At 42.2% G+C, this 26,653-nt stretch overlaps 1 protein-coding gene across 4 annotated transcripts; it reads left to right on the forward strand.

Moving 5' to 3' along the window:
• The first annotated feature begins 8,574 nt into the window (after positions 1-8,574).
• On the forward strand, positions 8,575-26,296 carry LOC148003280 (disks large homolog 5-like). Of its 4 annotated transcripts, none has more exons than XM_087568259.1 (5): positions 8,575-8,615; positions 8,991-9,359; positions 14,322-14,453; positions 15,122-15,305; positions 25,509-26,296. In XM_087568259.1, exons 3-5 carry the CDS (start codon positions 14,368-14,370, stop codon positions 25,512-25,514), a joined length of 276 nt encoding a protein of 91 aa, XP_087424385.1. In that variant the 5' UTR covers positions 8,575-8,615; positions 8,991-9,359; positions 14,322-14,367; the 3' UTR covers positions 25,515-26,296. The 4 variants fall into 4 exon arrangements, with proteins under 4 accessions (XP_087424385.1, XP_087424383.1, XP_087424384.1 ...); XM_087568258.1 differs by lacking the exon at positions 8,575-8,615 and adding an exon at positions 13,176-13,335 and having other exon boundaries at positions 9,161-9,359; XM_087568256.1 differs by lacking the exons at positions 8,575-8,615; positions 8,991-9,359 and adding exons at positions 12,246-12,455; positions 13,176-13,335.
• Positions 26,297-26,653: the final 357 nt, after the last annotated feature.

The following is a 26,653-nucleotide window of genomic DNA, read 5'->3' on the forward strand; positions in this document are numbered from 1 at the left end:
GTGTACTAATATTTCAATTATCTGCTATGGTGAATACTGTCCCCAACTCAATTATGAAGGTTAGTATTAAGCTGTGAGTAGTATGTGGAGAGTGGTCACAAAGAATAATTAGGAGTCCTCTTCTGTTAAGTTGTCTGAGACTTCCAAATGCTGCATGCTGTGAGTGGCTCTCACATCTCAGCACACTAACTCTATTAAGTACAATTCCCGTGTGTTTTTCTTAAACAATTTTCTATGAAAAACTTTAATAATTTTTTTTCTCCCATTCATTTTTTGTGGGGGGGCAAGGGTTTTTTTTTTTTTTTTTTTTTTTTTTTTTTTTTTTTTTTTTTTTTTTTTGCTTATTTTAGGTCCACAGGATTTTCTGTAGCCTTTGAGGAAGTTCTAGAGTTAGGACACTGGATCTGTACAGTTTAGGGAATTAACCAGTTCACTGAGCACATTTTTTGTTTGTTTGTTTTCTGTTTTTCTTTTGAGATCTCACTGTGGGAGCAGAGGAAGCCCTGAGGAAGTGCAGCCCTGAGTGGATGTGTGCTGTAAACATGAGCATGACCTTGCCATGGACCCAACGCCATTTATCCATGGGGAAAAGGCAAAGGCCCCCATGCCCCTTGAGTCTCAGAGACATGACAAAGCCTTCTCAGGATGGTGTTGATAGTGTGTGCAGAAAAAGTCTACCCTACCTTTCTCCCTGGCCCCATCTGGATATTTGCAGCCTGAAGACTGCTCCCTGCAGAGACTGCTCCTACTGAGATTAGCTAAATCTGCCCCTTGTCAGTTACATATGCATAGTCCTCCCCTCCTTGTTTATCTGCATGTAATGCCCACCTCCTTGCTGCCCCGTGCAACAGCCCTGCTTCCTGGCCAACTCTATATAATAAACATGCTGAGCTTCTGGGATGCTGCATTTTCTCCAGCCCACGGACCCAGCCTTCCCCATGTATGTGTGTCCAATGTCAATCTTCATTTCCTCCTCACCCACATCAGGCCCAAGTCCCTGGAGCCACACAAAGGACTTAGCAATCTCAGTCTGCTCCACTTTGAAGGAACTGCTTTCTACACTGAAATCTAAAGCACACGGTGGGTTCAGCTCCCTCTCAAGTGTCTTTGGTGAGGGTTGGCGTGGGTGTGAGACCAGTTGCATTATGACTACTGCAGAAGAGTAAAGGATTCACAGTTTGCTTTTGGTGAAGGTGAGCTCCCCAAGAGGCTATCATTGCCAACGTTTTCCCAAGTCACCTTCTAGGAGGTCAACTGACTCCTAGGTGAGTCTTTGGTTACACTGCTTCAGTTTTCTGTGGCTACACTGTTCAAATGGCACCCACAGGTCACACATGGCTATTTGAGATGAACTAAACTTAGAACTAAAATCTGCCTCTTTAGTCACAGCAGGCAAACCAGGAGGCAAACAGCCAGCCAGAATCCATAGCCAGAAACACTGCAGATATAGAATATTTCTATCATGTAGAAATTTCTCACGGACGGCAGTGGTCTAGGTTCTTGGTGTCTGGTTTTTCCTTCAGGGAGAATTACTTGCTGTACTAATATCCAAACGTTTATTTTTAAAGCAACTTTACCAAAATATGACTTACTCACCCCCAAATTAATCCATTTTAAGTCTACAATGCAATGGTTCCCCATACATCTACCCAAGTTTATCAGTAGACCAAGGAACAAAAGAAAGAGAGTGTTTACAGTTATGTAAAATAGTATGCAACAGTATTGACCACTGCATAATTATACTGCACTACTTTTGAATTCTTCAAAATTCAGGCCTTTTATTGATAATTGTACAAAAATACATAATCCTAGAGTTGAAAAAATATTATACAGTATTTCATCAGGGCTTTTTATTTCATTGAGACTTTTATATTTTTGTATCTTTTGCTAGTATTATTAGATTCTTTATAAGAGTTTTATTTTGTGGATTTTTTTCCAATCTGGTCACTATTTGATGAAATTTCAACCTTCTCAGGATTTTGAGGAAAATAATTCCACAATGAAAAGGTGATACTCATTTTCTTTAGCCATTTACTGTTGTATATACACATATATGGGAAGTTATATATACATATTTTTATGCTATACTGTGTAGAATACAATTCTATTATATGTCAACATATACAGTTTGCTCAATTTGATTTCTGTGAATTTTATCAGTCATGGGGAAAAATTAGGAGCCTGAATAAACATGCACAATATTTGCAGAATGCACATAAAATAGGAGATGGTATATAAGCAAAAATGTGAAGTATATCACTTACAACTTTCATATCAAATGGACTTTAAAATGTTTAAACAGATTAAAAATATTTAAATTATCTTTACCCATTTTTCTGTTTTCTATTAAAATGTGTCTCTTGGATGATTTGAATTAATATGCTGCTCAAGATTCTCTTGACAACGGTAACCTAATGCCTTAAATGTGTTTTTAATATTTCTATTCAGTTGATCACTGTTCAATAGTTGTACCAAGTTGAGAGCTGTAATTTTATTATCACTTTCAGAATGTAAATATCATGGGTGAGTATACACTTTTGATGCTAGCTCTTGGGTGGCATAGGCATGTGTATCTCTTTTGAGGTCAACCAGGTCTACAGAGGAAAACCCTATCTTAAAAAATCGATCAATAAATAAGCAAATAAATAAAAAGAATTTTAAATATTTGAAATTAATATGAACACAACCACATCGTTAATAACAATTGATTTTTTATTGCAGATAATTCATATAATCACTTTACAAAATGTTACATAGTGTCATATGGCAACTCAATTTCATTGTAAATTAAACCTGCTTTTCTCTGTTCATTGGTTGCTCTTAGTTAACATTTTCATACACATATACAATTTATTCCGATTATTCTCTCCCCCACATAGTCTTATCCCCTCCCCTATGATTTAAACAAACACAGTCTTCTAAATTTAGGCTTTCCAATGTCTGATTTCTCTTTTATTTATTATACATCCCTTTATTTTTCCATCTACATATTATGATATCTTAATAAGAAACCCATTCTGTCATTAGCATTTTCTCAGTGTTTGGTAGGAGACATTCACATTCTTCAGTAGCTTGTCATCAGTGCAAGAAATGACATCGAGGTCTCTCTCTGTCCCTGTCTCTCCTGTCTCTGTCTTTGTCTCCCACTCCCTCTATGTCCCTCTGTCTCTCTCTCCATCCACTCCCCAATTGTTTTGTTTTCTAATACAAGGTCTCACACTTTAGTCTAGGCTAGCCTTGAACTCTAGGCAATCCACCTACCTCAGCCTTGTGAGATTCCAGGCATACACCATCTTGCCCAGTGAATTTTGTGACTCTCTTACATCCCTTTACCATTTCTGAATTATTTTTAATATTGCTGTGACCCTTTGCTAGCTTCTAGATGTAGATACATTAACTTGATTAGAAGGTTTTATTTTTAAAGATTTATTTATGTATGTACATGAGCACTCTGTTTGCGAGTGTGCCTGCATGGCAGAAGAGAGCTTCAGACAGAAGAGGGCATTGGATCCCACTACAGATAGTTGTCAGTCACCATGTGGTTGCTGGGAATTGAATTGGGAGCACTGGAGAAGCAGCGCTCTTAACCACCAAGCCATCTCTCCAGCCTGATAAAAAAGATTCTAAATTTCATTCTTTTTGTGTTTGTTTGCATCTTTCTTCTTGAGAACATTGTGATGGAATGTCCAAATGGTACTTAGTGGCGGTTGGTAGAAGGAGCCATATGTGTGATGCTAATTTCTTATAATCGAGTGCACAGATACAAACACTCTACTCCAGGGAGAATCCTGACTGTTCCTCTGTTGCATGGATTCCCTCCTATTTTTCTTTGCTTGTAAAATGTCACTCAGGTTTTGTACTTTTATGATGAAGTTGGGGCTCAAAAAATTCATACTGATTTGAAGAAAGCATGCTATACCTTAAAACTTTATCTTAGAGCAATTTAAGTAGTATAGGAATGACTTATTTTTTAAAAGCTTCGGGAGAACTCATCACTAACGTACTGGGAAAATAGCACCTAGTTCACCCAACTGTTTTCTGTTTCTGACTATGTGTTTTTATTACATGCCTATGCAAAATCAGGAAAGCATGACTAGTAAATCAATTAGTCAGACACTTGCAGCTCAGAATAATGGCTTTTTGTTGGTTCCATTGTTTGCAGGCTAGGGATTGAACCCAGGGCAAACCCTTTACCACTAGGCTGCATACCTAGTCCTGAACAGTGTTTCTTGAAATGTAATAAAAATCAAATTAACCTTTCGCTGATCACAGTAACTTGTTACTGTTTTTTAGTGGTTAATAGTCTGCCAGTTTGTCCTGATTTGTCAGAATGCATACGACTTTTGTTTGGTTAATTTTATACGATTGTGTTTTTATTTTCTTACTGTGTTTTGGCTCATTATTTCCATGCTAGGCATTTTGGGTACAGCATTAATATGTGTTCGTTGTTCCTCCAGTTTCCTTCAGAGAGGACTACTGTGGAACACTGGCTTTCATTTTTGTGAGCTTGTCTCTGTAGAACACTATTCTTTTTATTTATTTATAAACATAAAAGGAGAATATGCTGTCATAGAATTCATGCTCCTGTTTCTTGTTTCAGCAGAAGGGCATTTGTCTATCTCTATATACAATTAGCAGGCAGTTTTAAGAAAGTTCTCCCGTTAGCCTCCACCCTGACCAGGGTAAAATTAGTGCGAGCAGCTCTCTCTGTGTCTCCTTCATTTAATGTTGCTTCCAGAGGAGCTGGAGGCCAGGTGTCCACCAGATGGGACCGAGCTCAGGCCCCACCAGTTCTTTAGTTTGGAGCAGCTGGAGTAAAGGGAAGCTCTGGTTTTAATCTTTTTCTTCCAGAATCTTTCTGCTTTAATTACATCCCACCATCATCCTGGAGGTTCAAGACTCACTCTCCTTTAAATACAGCCCCGCTCGAGAGGAGTGGAGGAGGCAGCTGAGTCTTCTCTGTGCAGTCCAGAGAGTGGAGATGTCTTAGGTAGAGTAGGGTGGGGTTAAAGCTACTCCGGAGTGTAAGAGAGATCTCACTTCTGATCAGGACACTCATCATCCTGACTCCTTAGTTCTCTCCATAAAATGGGGAAAGAGGAGTAACAGCCCATGTGCATTTCTGTGTGAGTTAAGAGAGGTGACTCTGAGAAGCCTTTAAAGAAACCAGGTGCCTGATACAAACTCACTGCTTCTTCGCTGAGCTACATGGATGAGCCTCAAGCTATACCAAGATGGTGATGGTCTTCGGATGTTCGGAAGTATCTCTTTGTCTTGTGGTTCCAGGGAGGAAAATGGGGAAAGAACAAGAAGATTCTCCAAACCTCAGTGCTCTGGTTAAAGGACTAGCTGACCATGTGACTGGCTTGTATCCCACTGTTCTGGAAACCATGGTGCTGCCTTCACCTACCCATTCTATTGGGTTGTAGTTTAGTGGATGGCATCCTGCCTTTCCCCCTTGAAATTGATCAGTTGTGACAGAAACGGGGCTGGCTCAAGAAGAGCTGCATAATTTCATTTGTGCCTCAGCATCTTGTCGGTGAAATGGAAACAAATGTGTTCCTGCTCTTGTTATGCTGTTGTTCCTTCTGTCACAAGGGAGGGGTGTCAGCTCAGAGGGAGGTAAGCATGCTTTGCTGACAACCTGGATGTGAACTACTCTCTGATGCCCTACTCACCCCAGGATGCTTAGATGTCCTACCCCAGGCTTGGAATCAGCCGGACAGGGCAGGAGGACCAGTAATTCACCATTCAGTCCTCTCTGCTGTTCTGTTCTTGCCTGCATTCGATGACTAGGCTGGCTGCACAGGAAAGCCCTAGTTCTCATATGTTCTTTCATTTTGATCCTGGGAATAATCCCAACCTGTGATCCCTGCTACACCTACCTGCCTGTCAGAATTGATGAGTGCATTTCTCGAAGACAGTCTCTGCTTGCTAAGCAGGCACCTCTCTTTTTCAATGAGATCATCTGTTTCTCTCAGGGTTCTAGTTCTCTCTGTTTGGAATCATCAGCTTAGATTTAGAAGACTGAAGCAGTTTTTTATTTTGTAGGGATTCCTGGTTTTCTTCCTTGTTTCTTTTTTCACTTATATCCCAATCACCCCCATCCTCATCCCCCCTCTCCTCCCAGTTCCACCCTTACAAACCCTTCCCCCACTACCTCCTCCTCCTCCCTTCTTCTTACAGAATGGGAAGCCCCACTTGGGTACTGCCCCACCCTGGAACATCCAGTCATAGCAGACCTAAGTGCATCCTCTCCCACCGAGGCACAACCAGGCCGTCCAGTTAGGGGAAGAAGATCCAACCGCAGGCAACAGAGTTGGCAAGGATCTCCACTCCAATTGTTCGGGGACCCACATGAAGACCAAGTAGCACATCTGCTACAATGTGTAGGAGGCCTAGGTCTAGCCCCCTGCATGCTCTTTGGTTGTTGGTTCAATCTCTGTGAGCCCCTGTGTGTCCCAGCAAGTTGACTCTGTAGTAGGAGACTAAAATGGTTTTATAGCTCAATATGGATTGATAAGTGGATATGAAAATAACTCTAACGTCTATGAAATTTACAATGCCATGAAAACACTTCAGCAAGGATTTTGGCATACTATTTACAATTTCTTGAACACCATTGCTCACAGAACAGGAGTGATGGAAAGGAATCCCTTAGTAACTGAAGAGGCACATGCAGGAAGGAGGAGAAATACTTGCTTATTGTATTGTTTGTAACGAAGAAAACCTCTTAATTGAGCTTAAAAAACAGGTTGGGAGCCAAGAATTGCATGTTACAGGAACATTCCTCTTCCTGTCACCACATCAAGGTACCTAACGGTGGGCTGCTTGTGGAGCAAGTATCCTTCTAACACACGTGTGCGCAGGAGTTTGTGGGAGACTAGTACTTAGGTGAGGGATCAATCAGAACCTGGCACAGTCCTTGGGTGTCTGGCATCATTAGTTACAGATCTGCCAAGATGCTTTGGGGAACATATTGATTTAAATGCCAAGTTTATTTCAACGAAATCTCCCTGATACGATCTGTTGGGAATTTAGAATGAAATAGACAAGTGTTCATTTTGGAGGGCATTTGTGAAGTAGACGGTAGGTCCATAAACAACAACCAAACAAACAACTAAAACAACAACCCATTCTGGTTGTATGACCCTCAGGATGCCCTTACTCAGTTCAGAGCTCTCAGGGAAAGGGTTGAAGAATCTTTGTTGGCTACATCAGGTTTCTTCTATTGACATGTAAATGCAGAGGATTAGAGTCTACTACAGGAGGGGCAGGATCCTCTAGGTGATTAGTGAAAACATCACTACTAGAGAACTCCTACAGGAAGACCCCTGCATTCTGTCCTCTCACAAACTCAAACACACTTATGACAGTACATCTAATAAATCAAATGAAAAGCTGATTTGACAGTTCCTTCGAAACTATCTGAAGACAAAAGTATTTTGAGGCTAAACTATGAACGGAGTTAATATGAAGTGTGGGGCGGGAAAAAAGAATTAAAATGTTGTTTATGCATAAGAAACATTTGTTAATGTGTAGGTCCTATTTGACTTGCCCAGTTGTTCTACAAAAGCTTGCCAGGGGATCAGAAGAATTAAAACACCCCAAGAATAACAGAGAGGGATTTTGATATTGCATCTGAGGAAAGTGTGGGCATGTTTATGAATGGAAAGCTCATTTCCTTTGAGACTTCTTGGCAGTTTGGTACCATATCATGCTAATGAGGGTAAGGTCTCTAAGTTTTGTCCTAAGGGACTCTCAGGTACTCCTGGGCCCAGGGAAAGTGTCTTTTCCATAACAGGGAATACAGTGAGAGAAAAACTGGAGCTAGAACCAGGCAGGAGATGGGCCTCAGAGTGCCTGGTACAGGGAGGTGGGTGGAGCCTCTGGTATGACACAGTGCACAAGAGTCCTGCCACTCTGCCAATGGCTCTGCCAGGGTACGCAGTGGTCATGCACTCTTCCTAGGCTCCAGGAATGGAGGTTTAAGGAAAGTCTTTCATATGGGAGGGACACATTGATCACTGATTTTTGACCCTGTCCCAAAAGATGGTCCTGATTTGGACGGTACCCACTAGGGGTTGGACAAGCGAGCATTTCTGGTGGCAGGTTTAGGAAAGACACAGTTGAGAGAGTCTACAATTATAAACCTCCGTGGGACAATGGGGAGGCACCAAATAAACTCTGGGGAGGTCTTCTGTCTCTCAGTCCTGCCAGTCATGCCATCCCTACCCCAGATCCTGGCAACCAGTCGTGCACGTTGGGTTTAGCAGTCCAGGGCACATAAGGAATTGATTTCTGTATGTGTAATGGGTTTGCTCCCCTGAGGAAGCTCAGTGAGAGCAGGATGGAAAGGGACGGGGTTCTGAGTGAGGGGCTGGCAACAAGGTGCAGAGCCAAGACCATGGCCCCATGCCCTGCGGCCCAGCTGCAGGATGTGGGCTCTCAGCCCCCTCAGGATGCCTTCAGGTGAGGACAGCAGGTTGTGGCTTGTGCCCTGCTGAGCCAGCCAATGAGAGTGGCTACCACAATCGCAAAGCCAGCGCCGCGAGCCTGGACCGGTCCCGCGGCCTGTAGGGGGCAGCGCAAAGCGCATGAGGCGATGGCCCCAGGTAGGTCAAGGTGGGCCTGGGGGCGTTAGAAGCCGCCCTGGGCCTCCGCTGAGCCCTGAGGGGGGACTGAGGAGCCTGGGCGGAGCCCGGAGCTCCGCGCGGTGCGGCTCCCAGTGCTGAGCCTCCCTGTGTTGCCTGCGCTGCGGAGTGGGCGTCCGTGTCCCTCCCACCCCGCCGCTCGAACGCGCGGGAGCCGTGTCTGAGGGGACGCGGAGGTCGTCGGTGAGCGCGGCGCCTGACCGGACGTGGCCCGCGCGCTATTTTTGGCACCCGCAGGGGCGCCTGTGCCTGGGCGAGTTTTCCTTCCGCAGGTGCGGGCAGCCGCGGCGCCGCCGCCCAAGCTGACTCCTCTCTCTCCTCTCCCCATCCCGGCAGGCCCCAGGGGTGATTCTGCCTGTGCGACGTCCTCCTTCTTGGAGGCGAGATCTTTGTAGGCGCCACGTCGCGATCAAAAAGACAAAGAAAAAAAGAAAAGAAAAAGGAGAAGAAGCAGCCAGGAAAGGGGGCGGTAACGGCGGCGGGGGGGGGGGGCGGCGGTCACCTGGGTCAAGAGCAGCCGCGCTATGACAGCGGCGGGATTTTCAAAGGAGATTGCAGCCTCCCAGTGTCCAGGGAAGAAGCCCTGGCCAGCCCTCCAGGGGACCTCGAGGCGTGGAGCTCGCGCGGACCCCTAGCCCGGCCTCCGGGTCTGGTCCCTAGGACAGTGAGCCAGGCGGGCTGCACCGCCAGAGCAGCATCATCAAGGTAGGTAGGAGTCCCGCGCCCCTCCTTGGGCTCGCTCTCCCTGCCCTGCGGAAGCAGTGGTGGAAGGAGGCTTTGCAAAGTGAGCCCACTGGGTAGGGGAAGGGAGGGTTCAGGGATGTTTGGAGAGCTGAAGCAGGGATTGCAAAGCCCATGCCATTGGGAAAGAATGGAGAGGTGATCTGGGGTGTGCATGAGAGCTGTGCTCTGACATCCCCAGAGCACCTTGGGGGTGTCACCTCTCTCCAGATTGACTTGGAATTAAATGGCCTTGTACCTGCCAAGGTAGGACAGGCTTTTCAGAGGCAGCTTAGCCTGGTGGCACACTCCCTGTAATGTTTATATTGTATGTTAAAGGACAGGGATCGTGGGAAAATATTTTCTTAAAACCTTAGGCAGTGAATATATATTAATAGATTTCTTCTGATCTACTTTGTAATTGGTTGCCCCTTGCAAGGGATGGTACTTGGAGGATGTAAAATACCCCTCCTTCAAATACTCGGAGAAAGGGAACATAAACAGAAATTTCCTTTTTTTAGCCTCCAAATCTCTGAGAGATTACAGTTCCGCATAATTTCATTCTTTCCTACCTGCTATGAGCAGGCCTCCAGATCAGCAAGTTCCTTTGGAATGGTTTTGCTTGTTTTTGTTTATTTTCCATGGTTCTGTTTAGAAAGCTAGGATTCCTTTTGTGAATTTTAAATTTCAAGAGGTGACACCCAGAGTTTATGGTGGTTTCCTTCAAATATTGCAGTATAGTTGCAGCATAAAAAAAATTCATCTTGTGACAAGAAGCGGAAAAAGAAAGTTGATGAGCTAAGAAAAGTAGAGCCTTGAGCCAGATCAACCATTTGGCTTCCTCAAATATGGAGCAAGGATGGAATGTGGCTTTTTCAGAATCGAGGGGGTTTTTAGGATTGGGCAGTGAATGCTGTCTGGGGCTAACCCGTCCCTTTTGTGGCTGACAACCCTTAGGAGAAGGTCAGAATGTGCCAACAGCACAGAGTGGGCACTGGTGGTATTTGAACTCAGAAGTGCTCAGGAACTGTGAAAGTTTCTCTGTTATCACCCTGGATCCATCTAGTGAAATAGACCACTGTGATGCTGTGTAAGAGGCCATTGTGAAACTGCATCTGGCCTTGTCATCCACGGCTTCAGCTTCTATGTGGACAGGGCACAGTTGAAGGGCTTAAAGATCAAGTACATTGCCTGTCTTTAAAGATCAAGTGTATCACCTAACTTTTAAACCAAGAAATGTAGTGTCTTTTTTGCTTCTTCTGTAGCTTTTTGTGATGTATCTTTTCTAATAGTATGAAGATTGTTTCCATGATAGTTGTTTTCAAGTATATATGATTATTGATCCTATTTGCAGAGCTATTCAATATTTCTGGTTTTATTGGTTAAATATTTTTGGTGAATTTGCCTTGTGATATCAGTAAAATGCTATGTGAAAGTTTTAGAGAATATACCGGCTTGTGTAATTTTAACAACCTTTTCCCTCAAGGATTTTTGGTGGCCTGTTTTCACATTTAAATGACTGGAATTCATTACCATCCATAGCAGGATTGATAGGGAAGCACAATGGACAGCGATGGTGTTGTCCCTTTGACAGTTGTGGGAGTCAAGAATGAAGTGTGACTTGCCTATTTGTGACTTACAAAATCGAGACTGAGTGTCATTACTGTAGAAGCCCATGGAAAAAATGATGTTTTCAGAAATCACCAGTTGAGAAATGGTGTTGTTGCTTATATTGAATTCTGAGTTTCAAAGTTATGTTTCATTTTTCTTTATTCCTTAATGACGCTTTTATTAAGTTGTTTATTCACCATCACACCCTTAGATGCACAGTGCTAGGATCGTAGTAGGTGTTCAATAAATCACTGACCATCGGGGCAGAGGAATGATAAGAAAGTGTGTATTTTCTGTAAGTTCTGTTAGTTTTGGGAACAGGTGGTTTTAGGCTTACCAGTCATAGCTTGGTATCTTGTCCCACACAAGACAACTTGACAGAACCCCCTTTCTGGCCATTATGTTCAACTTATTTTGTCTTAAACCTTCTTGAAAATCATGGAAGTAGTGTGGAAAATTGATTGTACCTGCAGTATAGCAAAAAAGACCAGTCTAGATAGGTAAGCAGTTATGTTTCTCCATGAGCTGATGTCTTAAAACGTCTAGATTTTAGGAATTTAGTGTTGTGTTTTCTAAAGATACATCGTACAGCATACAGATAACATTGTGATAGAATAAAGGAGTCTTTTGACTTAGCACCACATTCGATAAAGCAATGACTACTGCACAGGTGTCTTGGCCATATGAATATCTGAAATTATATTTCACTCTTTTAAAGAAATAATGAAAGCACTTAAGGTTAAGCAAAGCCCATGGGAAAAGTTTGCTGTGGTGTTTCTCTTTGGTTTCTTGTGCTCTTTCTAGAGAACGACTTTAAGAAGTCAGTGCAGTCAGGTGGTCAGTGTGGTCAGGCAGTCATGAGCAGATGGTTAAGCAATGTGCTAGGGCCCCATAGACCAGTGAACTCAGCTGAAGAGGAGAGGCTAGGCAGTGAGCCTGACTGAAAAAATTCCCTCCTTCTTAGTCCCTAGAGATTTGGGTGCTAAGAAAACTCTGTTCTCTAATTCAGGGTTGTAAGCAACTCTCCCCAGCAAAAGCATTGATGACCTCTAATGAAGCAGAGAGAAACATCTAGCTTTGGAATAGAGGTTGCCAAACAGTATTCCCAGTGACATATGAGAGACTGGAGGAAAGGACCCCCACAGAAAATGATCCATTTGGGGAAAGCTAGTTAGCAGGTAGACCATAGAACTTCCCAGTGACATCATCAGTAAGCCCTTCACTGGACAATCTATTGTATCTAAGAGATCCCTAGAAGCTTCTGTGATGTCACCAGTGTTGTGGTGACACCAACTGCCTTTGGGATATTCCTTCAGTTCCCTTTGGGTTCACAAGCAGGCATGTTTCGCCAGCTGCTCAGGCTATTTCGCAAGGAAAGTGGAGATCAAGGAGAGACCACACCAAGGCAGAAGGAAGATGACCTCCTCTCTAGTAAAACAGGAAGGAGGAAATCATTCCGGGGAAGGCTTGGTGAGTCCTGGGCAGAGTTGGGGAACATCCTCAAGGAGGTAGGTTTGAGATGTGCCTTCTAAGAATAGGCCTTACAAGCAGGAGCCTTGGGATTTCTCAAAGGCAAACCAAGAGTCAGGAGTTCCTAATCATTAATTTGAGAGAAAGCCAGAAAGTGGTAAGCCTTCAGTTTCTTTTCTGGAAGCTTTTTAATTGTGAGTGTCAATGAATGGCAGGAGGAGGCACTGTGAGATTAACAATGTGACCATCCATGGTTGGGAGTTGAAGCACTTCATCCTCTAGATTACTGTAGGTTATATAAGTCTCTGATGGCGAGAACAAGGAAGGATGCACCCGAAAAATGAATTGAGTTCTCAGACACTTTGGGCTGGAACACACATGATTAGAGCTTGATGCTGCTAAGCATTATGAACTCCAGGATTATGTGCACCACAGCTGATATGAGATAACAATGTCCCAGATGTTTATGTCTCAGTCAGGTTATAACTTTCTGTGCCAGGGCTCCTGTAATAGTGAGTGTGGCACATGTATGGCATTAGAGCTTGGGAAGAGGGAGAATCCAGTTCAAGAAAGCTTTTCTGCTCTTTCCGGGATTCACCCAGTCTCTACCATTTCCCCTTCCTCAACCTCCTTTTGGGATTCAGAATGTTGTTTTCTGCCCATGGGGCCTCAAATATGCAAATTCACATGGGTTTATCTATCTACCTATTTATCTATCAGGATTTGGTAGGAAGACATCATCCCAAAATGTCATCAGTGAGCAAGAGAAGTGTCGAAAGGAACTGGAGGAACTCAAACTTGAAATCCAGAAGTGTAAATTCGAGAGGGATGAACTTTATCAAATCCTGGACTTTTATATTTATGATGATTGGGACCTCAGGTAGTCATTATGCCCAGTAACCTGTTCACTGTCTTGTGCTCTCTCTCTGCTAACCCAAGATTTCCTCATAGCACCAGAGAGTTTCACCTCCCATCCTGGATTTTAAAGAGCCTTGGCAGGCATTTGCTTGTGACAGAAGCTAGGTGCTGTGTGTTTAGGGTCAACCTCTTTTGTACTTGACCCTGAGCTCCTTGGATTAGCGTTGGTTCTGTTAACAGCTAGAAGGACCTGGTCATACTTGCTGCCTCTAAGTGAGGGAATGAAATGCCTGCACGACATCATTCTTTTTCTCTGATTTTGTTCATTATACACTGATTCTATGGAACCTCCATGCATGTAGTTGGGATTCTACTTGTGTTTGTGTATGGGTTGGTATGTATGTATGTGAAAGTATTTGTGGGTTTTATGCTCACGGTCAGGGAGTCTGGGGAGTTTGATGGGATCTGAGGATTTGTGTGATTGACAGTTTGCAGGTCATGATGGTGTGGAAGCCCACAGGGATCAACTTTGAAGAGCACTTTGCATCTTCTATTTACTTAGGTGGTAGATAGGACTCTCCTGAGGGAAGGAGGGGTTACAAATCCTCTTCCCTGTCAAAGTAGTTATGCCCTCTGGGAATTCATGGAACAGTAGGAAACAAGGTTTGAGAATCCCTGTTTTCAAAAGAAAAGAAATGTCATCACAACTATCTGTTGGACCCAAGCCACTCCAGTACAGAGGGTCTTTGCAGAACCTATCTCCACAGCCTTTGAAAGAGTCCTTATTTCAAAATGACTCTTTACTGATGTGCATAGAAATGTTTCATTGAAAGAAATGTTGTTGGAGTCTCACTCTTGTGTTTTTGCTCTCTTCTTTGTGTTTGCCACATTCTTCCCCCTCATTTCTTAAATTTGAATTTTTTATTGGGTTTTTTATTTACAATTCACCTAATTCTGAAATCATGAGTTCAGATGCTTATTTCTTCCTTGGGCCATGTTCCAAAACAGGCTGGATGTCGAATTGCCAATATTTCAATCCGAACATGAGAGGAGAATGATGGCTATGCAAATGATGACCAACTCAATAAGTGATGCCATGGAGAGGTACAAGGAGCTCATACAAGTGAACAGTTCCTACCAGTGAGTCGCTGACAGAGATGAGAACCCAGCACTAGGCAGGAAATGCTTCTTTCCTGTATGACTTTGAACCAAAGTCAGGGCTCTGGTTCTGTAATGTCTGACTCTTAACAAGAAGCCTGCCTCCTGGCAAGGGTCTTAGATTTGTAGCTCTTGAACTCAGCTGTCCTATATTCGAAGGGTATAGAAGACCCTCCAATTGTTATTTTCCCCATTAAGGATGCTCTAGATAGAAAGTTTTGTATCATGATGGGAATATCAATCAACTCTGAACCTGTAGGACTCTTGACAGGAGATTTAAAGATCTGTGATCCATGAGAAACACATGGAAAGATTGTATAGCTATTGGGTCTTCAACTAACCCTCAGAGGGGATTTCCCCACTATGTGAAGATGGTTTTAGCATATCATGGACATATAAGCACCCATATGGACCATTTTTTCTACCTGGATTATATAAACCGTCTTAGTGTCAGGATTTTCAGAAGTACTTTGATTCATGTTGAATGTGGATTCTGGATTTGACCTCCTCTAATTGGTGCTAACTTGTATAGTGTGGCTCTAGTCTGGGGATTTCTGGGGATGAGGGCCCTTGAAGGGATGATTGGACTTGCAGGAGTGACAGGCAAATAGAAGCTGGCTGGGATTTACCATTGTTTGTTTGTGGTTCAGCATCAGGCACTCCCAGCTCCTGCGTGAACAAGCTCAATTGAAGAACAATATACAGATTTTGCTGAATGAGAAGAGAGAACTGCTGGTGGAGCAGACTGAACTGCCAGCATCCTATGTGGAGGCAAAGAGGCTCTGTGAAGAGACCGGAATGAACATCTGTGTCCCCAGTGCCAAGCAACAGCAGGTAGGGTTAGGCCTCAGGGTCAGGATGTCCTCATGTCTTACCATAACCATAGACAAACCAATATAACTGTCTATTGACTGATCCATGTACTGACCTAGGTCTCATCCAAGTGTTCATTTATGTGATGGTTTACAAGGCTTTCCGTGGAGAGAGCCCCTTTTTCAAGAAACTGCATGTTTGGAAAGCAAGTGCTCCTGCTCTTTGAAAATCTGCAGTTTATTAAGGGAGATAGGTTGATCATACATCACAGCACTACATGCCATTATGTGTGGAGGGTGCTATGTGCAAGCCCCTCTTTAGACTAGAACAGGGCTTTGAGGGATGAAGCAAAAGCCTGGAGCTTGTTTTCTTTATAGGGATCAATTGAGACTCCAGGAAGTAAGTAGTTTTCAAGGAGGAGAGCCTGGTGGAAAAGGCAAAGAAATGGTTCTCATTGTCATTTGTGGTGGCTTTTGTTGTTACTCACTCATTTCCCTGTATATGAAGATGGTGTCTTCATGCTTCATAAATCTTGGGTAACTGACAGAGCCTGAGGAACAGCATGTCAGTCCTGTCTTATTTGAGTCCTCCTGGAGAGTTCTCATCTGGGCCTTACAGTCTGAAGCTGGTTAGAAGAGCAAGGATGTGGAAAAGGTTTCTCAAAGTCTGAGGGTTGGCATGAGAGATTTGAGACTTCAAGAACAAAGTTATACGTATGTACCCCCAATTCTTACCAAGAAAGGAGTATTGCTGTGCTGACCTGCATCTTAGGGAACATGCGGGGAGGCCAGTTAATGACAAGCAATTTTGTCCAGTCATTATCCAACTTAGACCTTTATGTCTAGGTCTCTCAACAAACATGAAGTTTCCTGTTTTGTGTTGGCCAGCAGTCTTTGCACCACTGGTCCAGTTCCAGGTGGAGCCCCGTCTCATATTTGTCTCAATACATTCTTAAACCATTCACTTATTTTCAAAATAAGGATTAGATTCTTCACTTTACCTGAATAGAGGCATCCCCCGGGAAGAATCTGGTTTGTCTTATTGGCTTCACCATGATCTTGTATGGAATCCTAGAGTGCATCCCTCTGCTGACATTGCTTTGCTGACTATATCATGGGCACGGCATTCTTTCAGGATAGATTCCCTCTCAATATTGTACACAGTGCTGCATTTCAGAAAAGTCACTGTATGTTATTTATTTAGCCTTTTTCTGACTGACATTGAGGTTGTTTTAATATCACATGCACTCTAATGTGATGAAAAGTTCCTGGTAAATGACCATGAGTCACTGTCTCCTCTGATGCTTCCAAGGTCTTCTATGAAGGAAACAGGGTAGTTTTAGTGAGGGGTCTATGATGAGTCAGCATAGAGCTCGATGGAGTCTTTTCCTAGAAATCTCTCTCTTGGGAATTTGATGTTGTGTTGTTTAGGCTATCTGTGCAGAACATGTAACTTACTTGTAGGACCATCAAGTATCTGCATAGAAATGTTTCCTGAAGTGGAAATGAGTACAGGCCAGGGCAGCACAGCCTGCTTGAGTCTAAGAGACTTGTACACAGCATTGTTCCCACTAATTCCTCACTCAACAGGAAATGTGCTGCATAAGAGCAAAGTTTTCATTTGTGCATGTGAGTGTGTATCTGTGTGTCTGTGTTTGTGTGTGTGTTTACGTGTGTGTTTGCAGTAGTGAACCTGTGTTTCCCTCTATTTCCAAGTTTCATGAGAAAAGTACTCTAAGAGTTCACTTTACATCCTTGAAAAATGAAAGACAGCTGCCCATTCATTAGGAATCTCCATCCAGCTCTGTACAGCAAAAGGACACTTAAGTTATTAATTTACTCTGTTTTCAAAAAATTCATAACAGAATTATCTTGTGAAGTCTGGGGGAGGAGTGGGAAATATGTTCAAGTGAGTCGTGTTTCACAGGGGTAACAAATGGTACAGGCCTGGAGCTTGCAGGTCCCTTTTTGTAATGGTGTAAAAGAAGGACAATAAAGTCCTTTAGAAATCCAACCCCCAAAAAGAGGACACAAAAACACCTGTAATGTAGATTTTCAAGTGATTAGCAGCAAAACTACTGATCTCCATTGAAATCCTTTGGAGCACATCAAAGGAAAGGAGTACAGGGAGGTAAGGGCAAGGCTTCTCTATAAAATCCGAGTTTATGTTGCTTCTCCGTTCTTTGTGAATTGTGAAAGCCCACTGGAAGGTTGTGTCCCTCACAGTGTCTTCTCCAAGGTTGCTTTCCACATTGCCTGCTACCATTTCTTTTTTTTTTTCTTTCTTTTTTTTTTTTATTAACTTGTGTATTTCTTATATACATTTCGAGTGTTATTCCCTTTCCTGGTTTCCGGGCAAACATCACCCTCCCCCCTCCCCTTATTTATGGGTGTTCCCCTCCCCATCCTCCCGCCATTGCCGCCCTCCCCCCAACAATCTATTTCACTGGGGGTTCAGTCTTAGCAGTACCCAGGGCTTCCCCTTCCACTGGTGCTCTTACTAGGTTATTCACTGCTACTATGAGGTCAGAGTCCAGGGTCAGTCAATGTATATTCTTTAGGTAGTGGCTTAGTCCCTGGAAGCTCTGGTTGCTTGGCATTGTTGTTCATATGGGGTCTCGAGGCCCTTCAAGCTCTTCCAGTTCTTTCTCTGATTCCTTCAACGGGGGTCCTATTCTCAGTTCAGTGGTTTGCTGCTGGCATTCGCCTCTGTGTGTGCTGTATTCTGGCTGTGTCTCTCAGGAGCGATCTACATCCGGCTCCTGTCGGCCTGCACTTCTTTGCTTTATCCATCTTATCTAATTGGATGGCTATATATGTATGGGCCACATGTGGGGCAGGCTCTGAATGGGTGTTCCTTCAGTGTCTGTTTTCATCTTTGCCTCTCTATTCCCTGCCAAGGGTATTCTTTTTCCTCATTTAAAGAAGGAGTGAAGCATTCACATTTTGATCATCCGTCTTGAGTTTCATTTGTTCTAGGAATCTAGGGTAATTCAAGCATTTGGGCTAACAGCCACTTATCAATGAGTGCATACCATGTGTGTTTTTCTGTGATTGGGTTACCTCACTCAGGATGATATTTTCCAGTTCCAACCATTTGCCTACGAATTTCATAAAGTCATTGTTTTTGATAGCTGAGTAATATTCCATTGTGTAGATGTACCACATTTTCTGTATCCATTCCTCTGTTGAAGGGCATCTGGGTTCTTTCCAGCTTCTGGCTATTATAAATAAGGCTGCCATGAACATAGTGGAGCACGTGTCTTTTTTATATGTTGGGGCAGCTTTTGGGTATATGCCCAAGAGTGGTATAGCTGGATCCTCAGGCAGTTCAATGTCCAATTTTCTGAGGAACCTCCAGACTGATTTCCAGAATGGTTGTACCAGTCTGCAATCCCACCAACAGTGGAGGAGTGTTCCTCTTTCTCCACATCCTCACCAGCATTTGCTGTCACCTGAGTTTTTGATCTTAGCCATTCTGACTGGTGTGAGGTGAAATCTCAGGGTTGTTTTGATTTGCATTTCCCTTATGACTAAAGATGTTGAACATTTCTTTAGGTGTTTCTCAGCCATTCGGCATTCCTCAGCTGTGAATTGTTTGTTTAGCTCTGAACCCCATTTTTAATAGGGTTATTTGTCTCCCTGCTGTCTAACTTCTTGAGTTCTTTGTATATTTTGGATATAAGGCCTCTATCTGTTGTAGGATTGGTAAAGATCTTTTCCCAATCTGTTGGTTGCCGTTTTGTCCTAACCACAGTGTCCTTTGCCTTACAGAAGCTTTGCGGTTTTATGAGATCCCATTTGTCGATTCTTGATCTTAGAGCATAAGCCATTGGTGTTTTCTTCAGGAAATTTTTTCCAGTGCCCATGTGTTCGAGATGCTGCCCTAGTTTTTCTTCTAATAGCTTGAGTGTATCTGGTTTGATGTGGAGGTCCTTGATCCACTTGGACTTAAGCTTTGTACAGGGTGATAAGCATGGATCGATTTGCATTCTTCTACATGTTGACCTCCAGTTGAGCCAGCAGCATTTGCTGAAAATGCTCTTTTTTCCATTGGATGGTTTTGGCTCCTTTGTCAAAAATCAAGTGCCCATAGGTGTGTGGGTTCATTTCTGGGTCTTCAATTCTGTTCCATTGGTCTATCTGTCTGTCTCTGTACTAATACCATGCAGTTTTTATCACTATTGCTCTGTAATACTGCTTGAGTTCAGGGATAGTGATTCCCCCTGAAGTCCTTTTATTGTTGAGGATAATTTTAACTATCCTGGGTTTTTTGTTATTCCAGATGAATTTACAAATTGTTCTATCTCTTTGAAGAATTGGATTGGTATTTTGATGGGGATTGCATTGAATTTGTAGATTGCTTTTGGTAAAATGGCCATTTTTACTATATTAATCCTGCCAATCCATGAGCATGGGAGATCTTTCCATCTTCTGACGTCTTCTTCAATTTCTTTCTTCAGAGTCTTGAAGTTCTTATTGTACAAATCTTTTACTTGCTTGGTTAAAGTCACACCGAGGTACTTTATATTATTTGGGTCTATTATGAAGGGTGTCGTTTCCCTAATTTCTTTCTCGGCTTGTTTCTCTTTTGTGTACAGGAACGCTACTGATTTATTTGAGTTAATTTTATACCCAGCCACTTTGCTGAAGTTGTTTATCAGCTTTAGTAGTTCTCTGGTGGAACTTTTGGGATCGCTTAAATATACTATCATATCAAATAGTCATATTTTGACTTCCTCATTTCCGATCTGTATCCCCTTGACCTCCTTTTGTTGTGTGATTGCTCTGGCTAGAACTTCAAGAACTATATTGAATAAGTAGGGAGAGAGTGGGCAGCCTTGTCTAGTCCCTGATTTTAGTGGGATTGCTTCAAGTTTCTCTCCATTTAGTTTAATGTTAGCAACTGGTTTGCTGTATATGGCTTTTACTATGTTTAGGTATGGGCCTTGAATTCCTATTCTTTCCAGGACTTTTATCATGAAGGGGTGTTGAATTTTGTCAAATGCTTTCTCAGCATCTAATGAAATGATCATGTGGTTTTGTTCTTTCAGTTTGTTTATATAATGGATCACGTTGATGGTTTTCCGTATATTAAACCATCCCTGCATGCCTGGGATGAAGCCTACTTGATCATGGTGGATGATTGTTTTGGTGTGCTCTTGGATTCGGTTTGCCAGAATTTTATTGAGTATTTTTGCGTCGATATTCATAAGGGAAATTGGTCTGAAGTTCTCTTTCTTTGTTGGGTCTTTGTGTGGTTTAGGTATAAGAGTAATTGTGGCTTCGTAGAAGGAATTCGGTAGTACTCCATCTGTTTCAATTTTGTGGTATAGTTTGGATAGTATTGGTATGAGGTCTTCTATGAAGGTCTGATAGAATTCTGCACTAAACCCGTCTGGACTTGGGCTCTTTTTGGTTGGGAAAACTTTAATGACTGCTTCTATTTCCTTAGGAGTTATGGGGTTGTTTAACTGGTTTATCTGTTCGCGATTTAACTTCGGTACCTGGTATCTGTCTAGGAAATTGTCCATTTCCTGAAGATTTTCAAGTTTTGTTGAATATAGGCTTTTACAGGAAGATCTGAAGATTTTTTGAATTTCCTCTGGATCTGTAGTTATGTCTCCCTTTTCATTTCTGATTTTGTTAATTTGGACACACTCTCCGTGTCCTCTCGTTAGTCTGGCTAAGGGTTTATCTATCTTGTTGATTTTCTCAAAGAACCAACTTTTGTTCTGTTGATTCTTTCTATGGTCCTTTTTGTTTCTACTTGGTTGATTTCAGCTCTGAGTTTGATTATTTCCTGCCTTCTATTCCTCCTGGGTGTATTTGCTTCTTTTTGTTCTAGAGCTTTTAGGTGTGCTGTCAAGCTACTGACATATGCTCTTTCCTGTTTCTTTCTGCAGGCAGCGCTATGAGTTTTCCTGTTAGCACAGCTTTCATTGTGTCCCATAAGTTTGGGTATGTTGTACCTTCGTTTTCATTAAATTCTAAAAAGTCTTTAATTTCTTTCTTTATTTCTTCCTTGACCAGGTTATTATTGAGTAGGGCATTGTTCAATTTCCATGTATATGTGGGCGTTCTTCCCTTATTGTTATTGAAGACCAGTTTTAGGCCGTGGTGGTCTGATAGCACACATGGGATTATTTCTATCTTTCTGTACCTGTTGAGGCCCGTTTTTTTGACCAATTATATGGTCTATTTTGAAGAAAATACCATGAGGAGCTGAGAAGAAGGTATATCCTTTTGCTTTAGGATAGAATGTTCTATAAATATCTGTTAAGTCCATTTGGCTCATGACTTCTCTTAGTCTGTCTACATCTCTGTTTAATTTCTGTTTCCATGATCTGTCCATTGATGAGAGTGGGGTGTTGAAATCTCCCACTATTATTGTGTGAGGTGCAATGTGTGTTTTGAGCTTTAGTAAGGTTTCTTTTACATATGTAGGTGCCCTTGTATTTGGGGCATAGATATTTAGGATTGAGAGTTCATCTTGGTGGATTTTTCCTTTGATGAATATGAAGTGTCCTTCCTTATCTTTTTTGATGACTTTTAGTTGAAAATTGATTTTATTTGATATTAGAATGTCTACTCCAGCTTGCTTCTTCTGACCATTTGCTTGGAAAGTTGTTTTCCAGCCTTTCACTCTGATGTAGTGTGTGTCTTTGTCTCTGAGGTGTGTTTCCTGTAGGCAGCAGAGTGCAGGGTCCTCATTGCGCATCCAGTTTGTTAATCTATGTCTTTTTATTGGGGAGTTGAGGCCATTGATGTTGAGAGATATTAAGGAATAGTGATTATTGCTTCCTGTTATATTCATATTTGGATGTGAGGTTATGTTTGCGTGCTTTTCTTCTCTTTGTTTTGTTGCCAAGATGATTAGTTTCTTGCTTCTTCTAGGGTACAGCTTGCCTCCTTATGTTGGGCTTTACCATTTATTATCCTTTGTAGTGCTGGATTTGTAGAAAGATATTGTGTAAATTTGGTTTTGTCATGGAATATCTTAGTTTCTCCATCTATGTTAATTGACAGTTTTGCAGGATACAGTAACCTGGGCTGGCATTTGTGTTCTCTTAGGGTCTGTCTGACATCTCTCCAGGATCTTCTGGCTTTCATAGTGTCTGGCGAAAAGTCTGGTGTGATTCTGATAGGTCTGCCTTTATATGTTACTTGACCTTTTTCCCTTACTGCTTTTAATATTCTTTCTTTATTTTGTGCATTTGGTGTTTTGAATATTATGTGACGGGAGGTGTTTCTTTTCTGGTCCAATCTATTTGGAGTTCTGTAGGCTTCTTGTATGCCTATGGGTATCTCTTTTTTTAGGTTAGGGAAGTTTTCTTCTATGATTTTGTTGAAGATATTTACTGGTCCTTTGAGCTGGCAGTCTTCACTCTTTTCTATACCTTTTATCCTTAGGTTTGATCTTCTCATTGAGTCCTGGATTTCCCGTATGTTTTGGACCAGTAGCTTTTTCCGCTTTACATTATCTTTGACAGTTGACTCAATGATTTCTATGGAATCTTCTGCTCCTGAGATTCTCTCTTCCATCTCTTGTATTCTGTTGGTGAAGCTCGTATCCACAGCTCCTTGTCTCTTTTGGTTTTCTATATCCAGGGGTGTTTCCATGTGTTCTTTCTTGATTGCTTCTTTTTCCATTTTTAATTCCTTCAACTGTTTGATTGTGTTTTCCTGGAATTCTTTCAGGGATTTTTGTGATTCCTCTCTGTAGGCTTCTACTTGTTTATTAATGTTTTCCTGTGTTTCTCTAAGGGAGTTCTTCACGTCTTTCTTGAAGTCCTCCAGCATCATGATCAAATATGGTTTTGAAACTAGATCTTGCTTTTCTGGTGTGTTTGGATATTCCGTGTTTGCTTTGGTGGGAGAATTGGGCTCCGATGATGCCATGTAGTCTTGGTTTCTGTTGCTTGGGTTCCTGCACTTGCCTCTCGCCATCAGATTATCTCTAGTGTTAATTTGTTCTGATATTTCTGACAGTGGCTAGATTGTCCTATAAGACTGTGTGTCAGGAGTGCTGTAGACCTGTTTTCCTGTTTTCTTTCAGCCAGTTATGGGGACAGAGTGTTCTGCTTTCGGGCATGTAGTTTTTCCTATCTATAGGTCTTCAGCTGTTCCTGTGGGCCTGTGTCTGGACTTCACCAGGCAGGTCACTTGCAGCAGAAAAGTTGGTCTTACCTGTGGTCCCAGAGCTCAAGATTGCTCGTGGGGTTCTGCCTCGCCTGCTACCATTTCTTTCCAGCTACCTTGGCAACTACAGCTTCCCCTGGTAGTTTGGCTTTGATTTTATTCATTGAGAATTTGAGTTGCCTTGGAGTTGTATTGTCATCCAGCAAAAGTCACATACCTATCCTGTGGTGCAAGAACAGGACAGTTTTGGGCTGGGGATTTAGCTCAGTGGTAGAGCGCTTACCTAGGAAGCACAAGGCCCTGGGTTCGGTCCCCAGCTCCGAAAAAAAAAACCAAAAAAAAAAAAAAAAAAAAAAAAAAAAAAGAACAGGACAGTTTCAGGATCCCCTTTAAGTGCACAGATAATCCAAATCACTCCCCTATGTTATCTGTGTAGCATTCTGCAAGTGCTGTTAATCAACATCATTTTCTCTCAGTTAATTTCAGCCTCAATGGGGTTAGGAGAAATGATGAACTTCAGATGGGTCTGGGAGTGTTAGAACAGGTAGCCCTATGAGAAGCCATGTTCAGAAAGTGGAACAGAAGTTTTAGTTAACCCAGTGATTCCACAACAAGGACTAGGTTTTGCCATTGCAACTAGGGAGCATCAGTGTTGTAGTGGTCCCAGAGTAGCCTGGAAGGAGAATCTATCCAGACATGCATCAGCCAAGGAGTAAAAATGTACCATAGGGCGGAGCCCTTCTATGGATTCTTATTCAGTGTGAGATAATCCATGCAAGCTTTTAATTACTTACTCAAAATATCTGTGGCACAATCACATTACGTAGAGAAAATTTGTTGATTTGGATCCTGGTTATGGAGATTTCCGATGATTCTAGCTTTGGGCATGTAGTCACTCAGGCTATGGTAAAGAGAGCTTCGATTAGAAGAAGCTGCACACATTGGGAAAATCTGACAGTGTACAAGAACAAGAGTCTAGTCTACCACCAACATACGGTCCATTGCTGGGGAACTAGACTGCTCTACACAGCCTTGGGAACTTGCTAAGCAAGAGTGGTAATAGGGAAAGAACCATGAATCTATGTGGGTTTATGGGAGAACAACACATCACTGACTGAGCTGTCTATAAGCTCCGGTCACTATATACATATCCCACTCAACATTTGTTTTTATGCCTCCAGAGTATCCTGGGGAATCTTTACATTAAGCATTAATGTTCAAGTAGGAACACAGGCTGGAAGAAGCCATTTGAATATCCTTTCCCTATATAAATACCCTTTTTGGGTGAATGACCACCCACCTGGAATTCAGCCTCAGGCAGCTAAAGAGCTACTCAGAGTATTGTTCTGGTACAGTTCATGTGAATTTTGGCCATGAAACAATATTTATGATCCTCTGGATTTCTTGGTATTTTCTACTCCTTTCTTCCTGTGATCTCTCCGGAAAGATCTGAGGACATTTTCTCTTCTGTCCTCTCACAAATTGCCTTACACTACCCATAGACTTACAGGGGTGCTGGTGTGTTTCTACATCACAATCACCTATAATGTTCCGTGTGCACGCTGGGAAGATTTGCATGGAGCATATTCTCAGTGATTACAGGATCTATGCACTTCCGATGGATTTGATGTGAGATGGCTTTTCTGTGTATTTGCAGGTACAGCGGTTAAAATGGAACCTAGGCAGGTTCCTTCACTGCAAACATAATCAGAACTTTCACCTCAATTCTGGGCATGTTCTCCAGAAGGCATCCACATGGTATTCTAGGTTGCTCATACCTCTCTTGAACTCAGATTCAGACATAGCCACAATGTTATTATTCCATGTCATATACATGGACCAGTTGGAAAATAGGCTCATTTTTCTCTTAATTCCAGTACAGTACATAGTCTACAGTTCATATTCTAGCAGTTTTAAAACCTGAGATATAAATCCAAGCCCAGGTACTCTATGACACTTGGGGATGCAGGGACTGACCTCAGCTGACAGGTCATGCTGGATTGTCCAACTGAATAGAGCTGATGTAAGAGGGAGAGCTGAATTGACAACCACTCACTAAACCTTTTTTCCCTTGCTCTGCTAGGCCTGAAATTCTCCAGCAGAATCTCGAACATGACACAGACCAGGACAAGATCTCCCTTGGAGAGAAGAGCTACAGGAGGAAAACTAAGTGTGCACAGCAAATACACCACTATTGCATCTCATCTGTAATGTCCATAGCAATTGTAGACTGCATTTTCCACCTTTAGTTTAATTTCTTTTGATTGAATAGGTCGTACTTTCACCTTGCCTCTCTCCAGCAAGTGTGTACTTTTGGAGGGACTCAGAGAACTGCTGATGCACATCAATCAAGAGCTCCTGGTCATCCCAGAAAGACTGTGCACATGTAAATTTGTACTTGTCCTGATGGGTCATCCAGAAGGGTTTCATGGAGATCAGTTCACACATTGGAAAGACTTTGAGATAAAGTCTGTAATATCATTTATACTCAGTGTTGAATGGCTTTTTCCTTCATACCCCCACTCCAACAAAACAGACCTACTCCCACTCCTCTTGAAAAGATTATTACCATCAGTAACTGCTTGTCTACTATGTCTCCAAGCAAGCCACAGGATATAAGTCTATTCTGCAAAAGGAGCAGCAAAAGAATGCTTAGCGCAATTCCTCTATTTAAAGTTTGGTTGAGTTTTGATTATTTTGGTTATTTGGTTTTCCTTCTATTCATTTGAAGTTTTGTTATTTATGAGTTGTTGTTTTGTTCATTTGCTTTTCTGTTTTGATAAGGATATAGACTGCATATATTGACTACCTGCATCTGGTTACTATCAAGTAAATTGAATGTATTCTGGTGAATAAAAGAGTAATCTCAAACTCTTCACTCTTAAGAACATTCTTTATTGATCATTAGTGTCAACATCTGAAGTCCCACAGCTATCAGGGAGGGATGGACCTCTGCATTTTCATGGGGACTGGGCATCAAAATTACTTCCCAGTAAGACTGTGATTCAAAGGCATTTATACAGTCACTGTTCTCTGTGTTCCCAACTCTGTGAATTGCAACTTCATCATGCATACATTACCCACTGTGTATGCTTCCTATAAAATATATAGTTACCTCTAAATTATACTCTGTGGATGAGAGTGTTGAACAAATTAATGGGATAAACATTAATTTTTCTGTAATATCTCCCAGGAAATATAAACATGGTATAAGAGAGTTTAAAGCAA

This window comes from Rattus norvegicus, chromosome 9 (genome assembly GCF_021556685.1).
Source record: "Rattus norvegicus strain SHRSP/BbbUtx chromosome 9, alternate assembly SHRSP_T2T, whole genome shotgun sequence".
Taxonomy (NCBI): Eukaryota; Metazoa; Chordata; class Mammalia; order Rodentia; family Muridae; genus Rattus; species Rattus norvegicus.